We start from the raw sequence: 12,888 nt of genomic DNA, 5'->3' as shown, positions 1-12,888 counted from the left end.
ATAAAAATGATATATACTGACAAATGCCACTAAAACAAAGCCCTATCTGTCCTTTAAAAAGAGTGTAAAATTCAAAGATGAACTTTATTCACCTGCTGAGTTATAGTCATCTAAAGAAGCGCATAGCAAAATTGTGAAATTTGCTCTTGTCATTTAGCTGTAAAACAGCCTAGTCCTTAACCGGTTAATCCTCGGTAATCAATACAAGGACGCAGGGAGCTGTCTTTTTTCCCCACAAAGAAAAACCCTGCGCCAGCAGGAGAGGAGGACTTACGGAAGAATCCTCTCTCCAGATTCTCTTGGACATACCTAGACATGGCCTCAGTCTCGGCAAAGATAAAGGGTAGACTCTACCTCTGGGAGGCGTGGCGTTAGGGACCAGGTCTATGGCACAGTCGTATGGCTTGTGAGGAGGCAGCAATTCAGCTTGTTGTTTGCAGAAGACATCCGAGAAGCTTTGTATGGAGTAGGAAGTCCTGCTGAGTTAGGCTCTGCAGACTGAGGCATAGGTGGGAGAATAGATAGCAGACAATGTTGGTGACAGAAGTCACTCCAGCAGGTAATTTGACCTCCTGTCCAGTCAATAACAGGAGAGTGCTTCTGCACCCACGGTAGACCTAAAAGCAAAGGGTTCAGAGAGTTCTTTAACACATAGAAGCAGATACGTTCCTGGTGCAGCGCCCCTGTTAACAGGAGAATGGGCTTGGTGACGAGATAGATAGTTTCCTGTAAGAGCCTCCCATTTACAGAAGCAATGGACAACGGTTTGGAGAGTCTTTGCACTGGGATTTGGTAGCGATTCACCAAGGACTGGCACAGAAAATTGCCAGCGGATCCGTAATCTAGGAAGGCTTGAACGTCGAAAGTGGTTCCTGCAAAGGACAGCTTCGCTGGTATGGTCATCTTCTGAGAGGAAGATATTCCACCTAGGGTAGCCTCTCCTACTTGCCCTAGCGTTGGAGTTTTCCGGCCTCACTGGAGAGTCTCTGAGGAAGTGCGTTTTTCCACCACAATACAAACACAAATTCAGCTTGCGTCTATTCTGGCGCTCCTCAGGCGTGAGTCTTGTTCTCTCCACCTGCATGCGTTCATCCGACCAGGAGGAAGATGAAGCCAGAAGAGGTCTTTGGAAGGTTGGTGCCAATCGTGATGTCCGATTGCCTCAAGCAGATTCTTTTTGTCTCTCACGGAAACGTATATCTATACGATTAGCTAGGGTAATCAAGTCATCCAAGAATGGTGGAAGGTCTCGGCCAGCAAGTTCATCCTTGATTCGGCCCGCCAGACCCTCCCAGAAGGTCGATACCAAAGCCTCATTATTCCACTGGAGTTCCGTAGCCAAGGTGCAGAGATGAATGGCGTATTGGCCTACAGTGGAGGTTCCTTGTCGAAGCTTGAGTAGAGAGGACACTGCAAAAGAGGCTCGACCCGGTTCTTCAAACACCCTTTTAAACTTGGAGAGAAAGTTCTGATTGCTGTACATGATCGGGTCGTTTCTCTCCCACAAGGGCGATGCCCAAGCCAGCGCTTCACCAGACAGCAGGGACAGGATATAGGCCACCTTAGCCCGGTCTGAAGAAAAATGATGTGCCATGACTTCAAAGTGGATGGTGCATTGGTTAACAAATCCCCTGCAGGTCTTGGGGTCTCCCTCATAGCGGGCATGCATAGGTAGGTGTAGTCCAGGACTGTAGACAGGAGCTTGCTGTGGTGAGGGTGGTAGTATCGGAGGCGCCGGAGGTGCTAGTTCGTTCAAACTAGTGGACACGTTCTGCAGTAGCTGAAACAGCTGATCTTGGCGGACTCGTTGTCTAGAAAACTCCTGAGCCATATCAGCCGTGTCAGGAAGGGTTGTGTCAAGGGGATCCATGGCTTGTTCAACCCATAACGGTTCTCACTGGTTTGTTCGTGGATCCTCGGTGTCTTCTGGGAGATGGTGCATGGAACCCAGGCAACGCTTGGCACAGCGGGTAGAGGCGGTCGGATGGATAGGCAGTAGTCAGAACAGGCAGCAGATGTCGTAACGGGTACGGCAGCAATAGGTCAAGGCAGGCGGCAGACGTCGTAACGGGTATGGCAGCAATAGGTCAAGGCAGGCGGCAGACAAGGATAGTCAAGTTCAAGCAGAGGTTAGTAACGGGAAATCCAGACAAAAGGCAGAAGTAACGGAAACAGGTAAATAGGGCACAGGGAACTCACAGGGAACTTGGTTGAACAAGCAGGGATGGAAGGGAGGAGGAACCTTAAATAGGAAGTTCTGGGAATTAAGGCGTGCGCTGGCCCTTTAAGGCAGGGCGAGCCAGCACGCGCTCCCTCTAGTGACTGCAGCCGCACATCGAGGATGCCGACCGCGGAAGGAGGTAATGGCTGCACTCACCTGACGCCGTCCAGGGCCAGCAAAGCGTCCAGACCGGGTAAGTGGAGCTCGGGACAAGCAGCTGATGAGGGAGGGCGCCGGAACCAGAGCAGAGGCCGTGGGAACGGTGCGGCAGCCGTTACAGGTACAAACTGTATTCTGCAGATGATTTGCACCTAAATGGAAGGGGGTCCGCTGTGCTGGGGGAGAGAATTCTAGCTGGGGTGGCGGAGTATTTAAACTAGGGCTGAGGAGGGAGGTCAATGTAGAAAAAAAAGGGGTAGTCAGGTTAGAGAGGGGTCAGACTATATTGGTGGGGGGAGAAACAGACTGTGAGGAGAGGACTGGACAACAGCAATGAAAATGAAAATAAAAATTCCCAAATAATGTCAAATAATCACATTTCTGATAATGAAAGTGAAAAACTGAATGGCAAGTTAAAGTGTATGTTCACAAATGCCAGAAGTCTAGCAAACAAAATTAGGTAGCTGGAGGCCTTGGTACTGGAAGAAAATATAGATATAGCTGGTGTTGCTGAAACATGGCTAGACTCTTCACATGACTGGGCTGTAAATCTACAGGTTTTTACAGTTTTTCGGAAAGACAGCGCGAATAGGAAAGGTGGTGGTGTATGTCTGTATGTGAGAAGTGATATGAAGGTGGTGGTGTATGTCTGTATGTGAGACGTGATATGAAGGTGAGTGTAAAAGAGACATTAGAGGGTGGAGATTGTGAGGAGGTTGAAACCTTGTGGGTGGAACTAGAAAAAAAATTACTTTTGATGTAATCTATAGACCCCCTAATTTAACTGAGGAGATAGAATGTCAGCTATACAAACAGATGGAGCGGGCTGCACAGGCGAGTACTGTAGTAATAATGGGAGATTTTTATTACTGGGATATTAATTGGTGTCATGGTTCGACTTCAACTGCAAAGGGGAGATATTTCCTCAACCTGTTGCAGGAAAATTTTATGGGCCAGTTTGTGGAAGACCCGACTAGAGGTGAAGCTCTGTTGGACCTGGTCATTTCTAATAATGCAGAGCTTGTTGGGAATGTCAATGTTCGTGAAAACCTTGGTTACAGTGATCACAATATAGTTACATTTTACCTATACTGTAAAAAACAAACACAGGCTGGGAGGGCAAAAACACTTAATTATAACCCCTTCCCATCGCAGCCCTTTTTCAGATTTTCATTTTCGTTTTTTCCTCGCCACCTTCCAAAAGCCATAACGTTTTTATTTTTCAGTCGATATAGTACTATGAGGGCTTGATTTTTGCGGGACGAGTTGTAGTTTTTCGTATAACCATTTATTTTGCCATATAATGTACTAGGAAACAGGAAAACAAATTGTGGGATAGAAAATGAAAAAAACAGCGATTCCTCCATGTTTTTTTTGTGCGCAGTTTTTACGGCATTCACTGTGCAATTAAAACAACATGTAAACTTTATTCTGTGGGTCAATATGATTACGGCGATACCAAATATATATAAGTGTAAAAAAGAATTTATTTTGTGTAGCCAAATTCCAAGAGCCATAACTTTTTTATTTTTCCGTTGATTAAGTGGTATGAGGGCTTATTTTTTGCGGGATAAGCTGTAGTTTTTAATAATATCATTTTGGGGTACATACGATGGTTTGATCACTTTTTATTTCATTTTTTGTGGGAGATTAGGTGACCAAAAAATAGACATTCTGGTGTTTACAATTTATTTGTTTTACGGCGTTTACCGTGCGGGTTAAATAATGATATATTGTAATAGTTCAGAATTTTTACGGATGCGGCGATACCAATTATGTTTATTTATTTTCTTACTATGCTCTAGGGGGAAAATGGGAAAAGGTTTTTTTTTTTAACTTAAAATTTTTTCTTTTTTTTTTTACACAAAAAAACAACTTTATTTAACTAATTTTTACTTTTTTTATTAGTCCCCCTAGGCAACTTCAACCAGTCATCATTAGATCGCTTGCACGATATACTGCAATACTAATGTAGGGCTAAATAGGTGTTCAAAGATTGCAGACCTGGGGGCCTTCATTAGGCCCCCAGGTAGCCATAGCAACCATCGCTGTTAGAGTGGGTAGCCCCCCTCTTTCTAATGATTTAAATGCTGCGGTCGCTATTGACCGCAGCATTTAATGAGTTAAACGAGCGGGATCGCGCTCGAGCGCGATGCCGCTCGTTACTCTGAAGTGTCGGCTGTAGCAAACAGCCGACACCCGCATCGTATGGAGTGGGTTCACTCCATGAGCCCGTTCCATACTTCCCCTACCCGACTTTGGCGTATGGATACGTCAAATGTCGGGAAGGGGTTAAGAAGGCCAATTTCCCCAGGATGAGGGCTGCATTTCAGGATATAGACTGGGAAGAACTAATAGCCAAGGTCTGAACATGTAGGACCCTTAGATAGTGGTAATGGGGAGTTGGTCACAGGGGATCAAGAGAAGGAAGAGTTACTAAACTTTAGCTCTGTATATACAACAGAAGAAAGAGCAGCTGATATAGCTGGTGCCAGTGCTGTTAATATATCAGTTGATATACTGAATTGGATGAATGTAGAGATGGTCGAAGCTAAATGAAATAAAATAAATGTGCACAAGGCCCCGGGACCAGATGGGTTACACCCTAGAGTTCTTAAAGAGCTTAGTTCAGTTACTTCAGTTCCCCTCTTCATAATATTCAGAGATTCTCTAGTGACTGGTATAGTGCCAAGGGACTGGCGCAGGGCAAATGTGGTGCCTATTTTCAAAAAGGGCTCCAGGTCTTCCCCGGGTAATTATAGACCAGTAAGCTTAACATCCATCGTGGGGAAAATGTTGGAGGGACTATTGAGGGACTATATACAGGATTATGTGACAATAAATAGTATTATAAGTGACAGCCAGCACGGTTTTACTAAGGACAGAAGTTGTCAAACTAACCTGATATGTTTTATGTTTTTATGAAGAGGTGAGCAGAAGCCTAGATAGAGGGGCCACTGTGGATATAGTGTTTTTGGACTTTGCAAAGGCATTTGACACTGTCCCTCATAGACGTCTAATGGGTAAATTAAGGATTATAGGTTTAGAAAATATAGTTTGTAATTGGATTGATAATTGGTTCAAGGACCGTATCCATAGAGTTGTGGTAAATGATTCCTACTCTGAATGGTCCCCGGTTATAAGTGGTGTACACCAGGGTTCAGTGCTGGGACCGCTATTATTCAACTTATTTATTAATGATATAGAGGATGGGATTAATAGCACTATTTCTATTTTTCCAGATGACACCAAGCTATGTAATATAGTTCAGTCTATGGAAGATGTTTGTGAATTGCAAGCGGATTTAAACAAACTAAGTGTTTGGGCATCCAGTTGGCAAATGAAGTTTAATGTAGATAAATGTAAAGTTATGCATCTGGGTACCAACAACCTGCATGAATCATATGTCCTAGGGGGGTGCTACACTGGGGGAGTCACTTGTTGAGAAGGATCTGGATGTACTTGTAAATCATAAACTAAATAACAGCATGCAGTGTCAATCAGCTGCTTCAAAGGCCAGCAGGATATTGTCGTGTATTAAAAGAGGCATGGACTTGCATGACAGGGATGTAATATTACCACTTTACAAAGCATTAGTGAGGCCTCATCTAGAATATGCAGTTCAGTTCTGGGTTCCAGTTCATAGAAAGGATGCCCTGGAGTTGGAAAAAATACAAAGAAGAGCAACGAAGCTAATAAGGGGCATGGAGAATCTAAGTTATGAGGAAAGATTAAAAGAATTAAACCTATTTAGCGTTGAAAAAAGACGACTAAGGGGGGACATGATTAACTTATATAAATATATTAATAGCTCATACAAAAAATATGGTGAAATCCTGTTCCATGTAAAACCCCCTCAAAAAACAAGGGGGAGCTCCCTCCGTCTGGAGAAAAAAAGGTTCAACCTGCAGAGGCGACAAGCCTTCTTTACTGTGAGAACTGTGAATCTATGAAATAGTCTACCGCAGGAGCTGGTCACAGCAGGGACAGTAGATGGCTTTAAAAAAAGGCTTAGATCATTTCCTAGAACAAAAAAATATTAGCTCCTATGTGTAGAAATTTTTACCTTCCCCTTTCTCCATCACTTGGTTGAACTTGATGGACATATGTCTTTTTTCAATCGTACTAATCTATGTAACTATGTAACTATGAAAGATAAATAACTGGTATTTAAAGATACCAAAGACTGTCAAAGGAAACTGTATAAAACTGATCCTGCCATTCAAGGGTTACCATCCATAGGGAAAAAAACAGCCTACACAGTGCTAAGAAATTTCTTGTTTTATTATAGTATTTAGCACATAAAACATCACAATAGCATCTTGATGAGCCCTGTGTTCTATCTTGTCACTTTTAGCCACAATGACAAAAAGCGCTATATGACAAGGGAAAATATAAAGATGCTGAAATCTAAAGAAAACAAAAACACAATTTTGCTGTGGATGCTATCTGCCACTGTACCATTACAATTTATTGCCGGGGATGAGAGTGAACACTCTATCTTCTTAGAGCACACTCTATGCCTACAAACAAGTACGTTCTACAGCTATTCAATTTACTGTATTAATGGCTCTCTGCTCCCCTATCGTGTACAGCTTTTAAAGAGGATAACAAATTGCTTACTCACTGTACTAGGTGCCTTTGATTTCCTAAATATATTCCTATCAGCGCTAATGCAGAAATCCATACAATTGTTCCATAGAATATTTGACCTACTATAAAATGGTAGTTTACTTCCTTTAAAAATAAAGTTTTATAGCATCACTACATAATTTCAGCCCTGAACTCTATCTATTCTTGTTGTACGCAGTCAAAAACAATTACCTTTCTTTGCATTCACAGCCTTATCTAATAAAAAGAGGAAAAACCGGTATATTATTGGGCTGCGCCTTTAGCTGCATATCTGACTGTATTGACTGTAACAATGATGAATATGGTACAACCAGCTGGGCATTTTCAACAGTTTTATAATTTGATTGGGATTTTAAATAATTAGAACCATTAGTTCATTAACAAAATCATTAGGCCTTCTTCACACATAGAGATTTTCCGGCATTTTAAACTGCATGAAAAAATGCATGTAAAAACACCAGTGTTTTGTAAAATGTAACAGCTTTTTTTATGGCTTTTTAGTGGAGTTTTTTAGTTATTGTTATTTTATTAATTTTTTCTGGTGTTTTTGAAGTCCTATACAGAAGCCCATGGGAAAAACGCCCAAGAAAATTCCATACCCAGGGCATACTGCGTTTGAAAAAAAAATTAAGATAGTAGAAGTACAAGGCACTCACCGTCTGTGGCAATAAAAAAAGATTTATTGAAAAAATTATCCCGGTCTGTTAGATGTTTGAAAAAAAATGCCACTGACCACAAAAGTGCATTGAAAACGCCACCTACAAAAATGCAGTGTATGCAGTGCTTTTTATTATTCACTAGAGACTTTAATGCAACATCTGGCCGCATTAAACAAACGCATCAAAGAAAGCCGCAAACAATGCCATCAAAAACAAAATAAAAAACATTATTTTTCCCAAAACAATTTCTGTAGCTGTCCCACACATCTGAATGGGGTTTGCACATGCTGCAGAAACAACCCATTCACATGTATGGAATCGATTTTTAGTTTCAGAAATTTCTGCAACAAATCACATCTTATGAACATACTGTATCCAAGGTATTCATGTATTATGTGCAGGACTGCACTAGGTATTAAAGTGTTAATGAGCAAATCAAACCAATATCCCATTTGTGGCCAGATATTTATGAATAGTCTGTAGTCTATACATCTATAGTGAATTATTGTAAAGGCTACATAAAAAAATGTTTTCGTTTGTGATGTTTTTGCGGTCAGAGGCTTTTTTACCAAATGCAGCATACTTTGGGTATGGCATTTTTTCTGGCTTTTTTTTCCCATAGTCAGAAAAAGTGCATGTATGCAAGTCCCCCTGGTTGCGTAAATCTGGAAACTCCTGACTGCAAGGGGGCCTGTAGCTCTAAGACTTTATGCACACGACCGTGCCCATAATTACAACCCACGGACAGCCGGCCGTATTTACGAACCGTGCTCCAAAGTATAGGAGCACGGTCCATAAAATGGAAAAATAGGACACGTCCTATTTTTTTCGGCAGGTTTCTACGGCACCCTCCCAAAGACATACGGGAAGGTGTCCGTTGGCCATAGAAATTAATGTGCCCGTAATTCTGGTCGTGTGCATAGGGCATAAGCCGTAAGCCACCTTTTCAAGTTTATATCTTTGATTTAACTTGTGGGTTTTCTAATGGAACTTGGTTTTGTACTTTGCTTTTGTCATTTTGTCACATGGCTGTCACAGCTTGGCGCCTTGGAGGACCTTGCCTGGACCAGCAGGATGGCAACAGAGTCACCAAGTCGGATCTTCTAGGACATGCCCACCGTGTGGACAGTGGCATCGGCATTCCTGGTTTACTCTGTTTTAGTCGTAAGAGCATGGTCTTTCTGGCAAAAAAATAAAAGCTGTGGCCTACCCCCACACAGTTAAAAAAAAAAATACGTGTTCACCTCATTATTTAATCGTTTTTTAATAATATTTCGTTTTAAGTGGTTAGGAGGTTTCCGGCAGTCTAAAACGCATGTTACATTTAAAAAAAAGGCTGGCATTTTTACATGCGCTTTTTCATGCAGTCTGAGGCTGGATTCACAAACAGCATTTTGCTGTGCATTTGTGCATTTTTCGTAGGTGTGTTTTTGCTGTGGCCAGATGTTTTTTAGATGCGTTTTTTAGTGTGGCCAGATATTACATTAAAGTCTATAGTAAAATATTAATTGTGTTTTGGTTTGTTACATTTTTGAGGCAATTTTGTGGTCAGTGCCCTTTTTTAAAAACGCAACATACTCTGGGTATAGGGTTTTTTCAGGAGTTATCAGCATAGGCTTCTCTATAGGACTTCAAAAACGCCATAGAAAATGCATGTACAAAATGACACTAAATTAAAAACCCCACAAAAATGCCACAAAAAACGAATGTTACAGTTGAAAAATGCTAGCGTTTTTAGAAGCATTTTTTGGTGCAATTTAAATTGCCAGAATAATTCTGTGTGTGTGAAGGAAGCCTAAAAACTGTGACGTTTTTGTTGCAGTTCTGCCACTTTTTTATTTTTTTTAAACAGCCAGCTAAATACATGAAAAGCTGGAAAAACTATGGCAAAAATGGCTTGTGTAAATAGAGCCAAAATTGGAATACCCAATTAGAATAAAACATCTGTCAATGACAGCTTGTTGACAGTTTCCAGTTAGTAGCTTGAGATTTTCCTGCTCTGCACAGCTGAACAACGAACTGAAAAAAGTTAAACCTCCTACTATACAACCAAAACGAATCAAAGGTGACACTCAAATTTAAATAAAAGGGCTTTTGTTTAAGGTCTAGATCTATCGTCTGATCTATGCCATTATTACCATGGGAATAACAATATGAAATAATAGTAAAACTACACTATGTAAGGGCCTGTTCACATCAGCGTTGTGTATCCGGTGAGGGGTTTCCTTCTGAGATTTCTGTCAGGGGAACCCCTCAACGGAAAGGCAAACGGAAACCATAGCTTCCATTTGAATCCCCATTGATCTCAATGGTGACAGAAACTTTGCTAATGGTTTCGGTTTGTCACAGCTCCGGGAGGGTTGACGGAATCAATAGCGCAGTTGACTGAGCCCCTCAATGGAAACACAACTCTAATGTGAACACAGCCTAAGGTCTTGTGTAAGAAGCATAATGCAAAAACAAAAATCTAAAAAAAAAAAACATGTAAAAAGAATGTAGATACAGCACAGTTTGTATTTTGTAAGTGCATACATGTAGTCATCACTGGTGTTTCTGAAGCTGCATAGCAGACAAGTTATTTACAGGTGCAGACATCTTTATCTTGACTGATAATTTGAAAAGTCAAGAGAAAGTTTCTTGACACTGTATTTAATGCGTTACAAGTCAAGATAAATATGGCTACGGCCTCATTTACACGAGCGTGTGCGTTTTGCGCACGCCAAAAAACGCAGTGTTTGGCGTGCGCAAAAGGCACTTGACAGCTCCGTGTGTCATCAGTGTATGATGCGCGGCTGCGTGATTTTCGCGCAGCCGCCATCATAGAGATGAGGCTAGTCGACGTCAGTCACTGTCCAGGGTGCTGAAAGAGTTAACTGATCGGCAGTAACTCTTTCAGCACCCTCGAAAGTGAATTCTGATTACCATATCGAGTAACCTGTTTAAAAAAAAAGAGGTTCGTACTTACCGAGAACTTCCCGGCCGTTGCCTTGGTGACGCGTCCTTGGTGACGCCCCTCTCTTGACATCTGGCCCCACCTCCCTGGATGACGCGGCAGTCCATGTGACTGTTGCAGCCTGTGCTTGGCTTGTGATTGGCTGGAGCTGTCACTTGGACTGAATTGTCATCCCGGGAGGTCAGACTGGAGGAAGAAGCCGGGAGTTATCGGTAAGTCAGAACTTTTTTTTTTTTTTACACGTTCACGTATATTGGGATCGGAAGTCACTGTCTAGGGTGCTGAAACAGTTTAAGGCTGGGTTCACACGACCTATTTTCAGGCGTAAACGAGGCGTATTATGCCTCGTTTTACGCCTGAAAATAGGGCTACAATACGTCGGCAAACATCTGCCCATTCGTTTGAATGGGTTTGCCGACGTATTGTGCAGACGACCTGTAATTTACGCGTCGTCGTTTGACAGCTGTCAAACGACGACGCGTAAATGGACTGCCTCGGCAAAGAAGTGCAGGGCACTTCTTTGCCACGTAATTTGAGCTGTTCTTCATTGAACTCAATGAAGCACAGCTCAAGATTTACGAGCGTCTCAGACGGCTCGCAAAATGCGAGGAGGAGCATTTACGTGTGAAACGAGGCAGCTGTTAACAGTCTGTCTTTTCACACGTAAATGCCTCTCATCGTGTGAACATACCCTAACTCTTTCAGCACCCTGGACAGTGACTGTCTCCTGCCGGGTTCGGTCAAAACGAGTTCGGCCGAACCCGGTGAAGTTCGGTTCGCTCATCTCTAAGACACTCCGTTCGGATGTTTGTAAACAGAAAAGCACGTGGTGCTTTTCTGTTTACATTCAGTTTGACAGCTCTTGCGCGAATCACGCAGTTCGCATGGAAGTGCTTCCGTGCGACCTTCGTGGTTTTCACGCACCCATTGACTTCAATGGGTGCGTGATGCGCGAAAAACGCAGATTTTTAGAACATGTCGTGAGTTTTTTTCAGCGCACTCACGCTGATCAAAACTCACGGACTGTCTGCATGCCCCCATAGACTTGTATAGGTCCGTGCGACCCACGGACGTATATCGTGTAAATGAGGCCTACATCTGTACAAATATTTTTATGCCAGTTTTGAGACTGGGAAAGTAAAGCAAAAATTTCATATTCACATTAATGTTGCACATTGCATGAGGGAAATGCCTTAAATGAGAACTTTGTAGTAGATTTCCATCACTTTTATTAATTTTAAAAAAATGCAGAGATATATTGCTCCATCGAGTGATGACTCTTTTCCACGGACGGAGTGCACATGATACAGTAAACAAGGTAATTCTTTCACTATGTACAAAGTTTTGCATTACTGTCTCATCATTTATTAGTTGGAAATTTTCAGACAACGATGCAACATGCGCCATTTCCAGTCCAATCATGTTCATGGAAAGTAGCACTATAAGGTTTAATGCCGTATGACTACAGTAAACTGGTGACGCTGTCTATCATGATGCTTCGGCCTTACGTTAGTCAAATACACTCCACCCATATTACTGTGCTAAATTACATGACATTGTGTGAAATAGGGAAAAGCAGATACAGAAGGGCAGTTCAAAGCAAAGCCAAGCATTTCACACTGTACAGAGGTCTGATTCAATTGAGCCATTACAATTTCTAGTAAAAATAACTACAAAGTCAATGAAAAGGTCAGAACTGTTACTCACATAATTCTTTATAGTCCAGTTCATATCATCCATGGCAATACTGTAGATGAAGTAATGACACAATTCTTGAAAAGTTGATAGCCCTGGTCTATATCTGCCTTAGTGAATTTATTTTATTACAACAAATGCAAAAGACCACAGTAGGAACGCGTACAGCGCAATAATAAAGTGCCTGAATTCTACCGACTGGTTCCATCACCCTGTTAAAAAAAATATATATAAAATCTGTCTTTGCAAAGTCAAAGAGTGCCAGAGGCATAATAGTGACTAATGCACTGGAGCTAATCATGACGTGTTTAACAGAGCCAGGTCTGCCTGCTCAGGCATAAATATTCCCCAGCTTTAACCCATTTATTTCTGCAATCTAAAAATAAATGGCCCATGGATTACATCCAAACTTACTGCTTTAATAAAGGTGGCTAGTTCTGAACAATTCCTTTGTATGACAAAGCCTTTGCGGTGAAAAGAATTTGCTACTTAAACCATTTAACAAAATATCACACTGTATGCAGAGCCAGTTAATTATTAAAGAATCTAATTCTGAGATGACAAACAGC

The 12,888-nt window shown here is 41.8% G+C and overlaps 1 protein-coding gene across 2 annotated transcripts in view; it reads right to left on the bottom strand.

Annotated features, from left to right (window-relative positions):
• WDR72 (WD repeat domain 72) overlaps positions 1-12,635 on the bottom strand; it is a 266,149-nt gene extending 253,514 nt beyond the window's left edge. For both annotated transcript variants that reach the window (XM_075855213.1, XM_075855215.1), the window contains exon 1: positions 12,332-12,635. In XM_075855213.1, the coding sequence (XP_075711328.1) occupies positions 12,332-12,364 (33 nt within the window). In that variant the 5' untranslated portion in view covers positions 12,365-12,635. The remainder of the gene's footprint in view (positions 1-12,331) is intronic.
• Positions 12,636-12,888: the final 253 nt, after the last annotated feature.

This window comes from Rhinoderma darwinii, chromosome 3, assembly GCF_050947455.1.
Source record: "Rhinoderma darwinii isolate aRhiDar2 chromosome 3, aRhiDar2.hap1, whole genome shotgun sequence".
Lineage (NCBI taxonomy): Eukaryota > Metazoa > Chordata > Amphibia > Anura > Rhinodermatidae > Rhinoderma > Rhinoderma darwinii.
The sequence above is the reverse complement of the archived record's forward strand: the minus strand, read 5'-3'. Positions and strand labels throughout refer to the sequence as shown.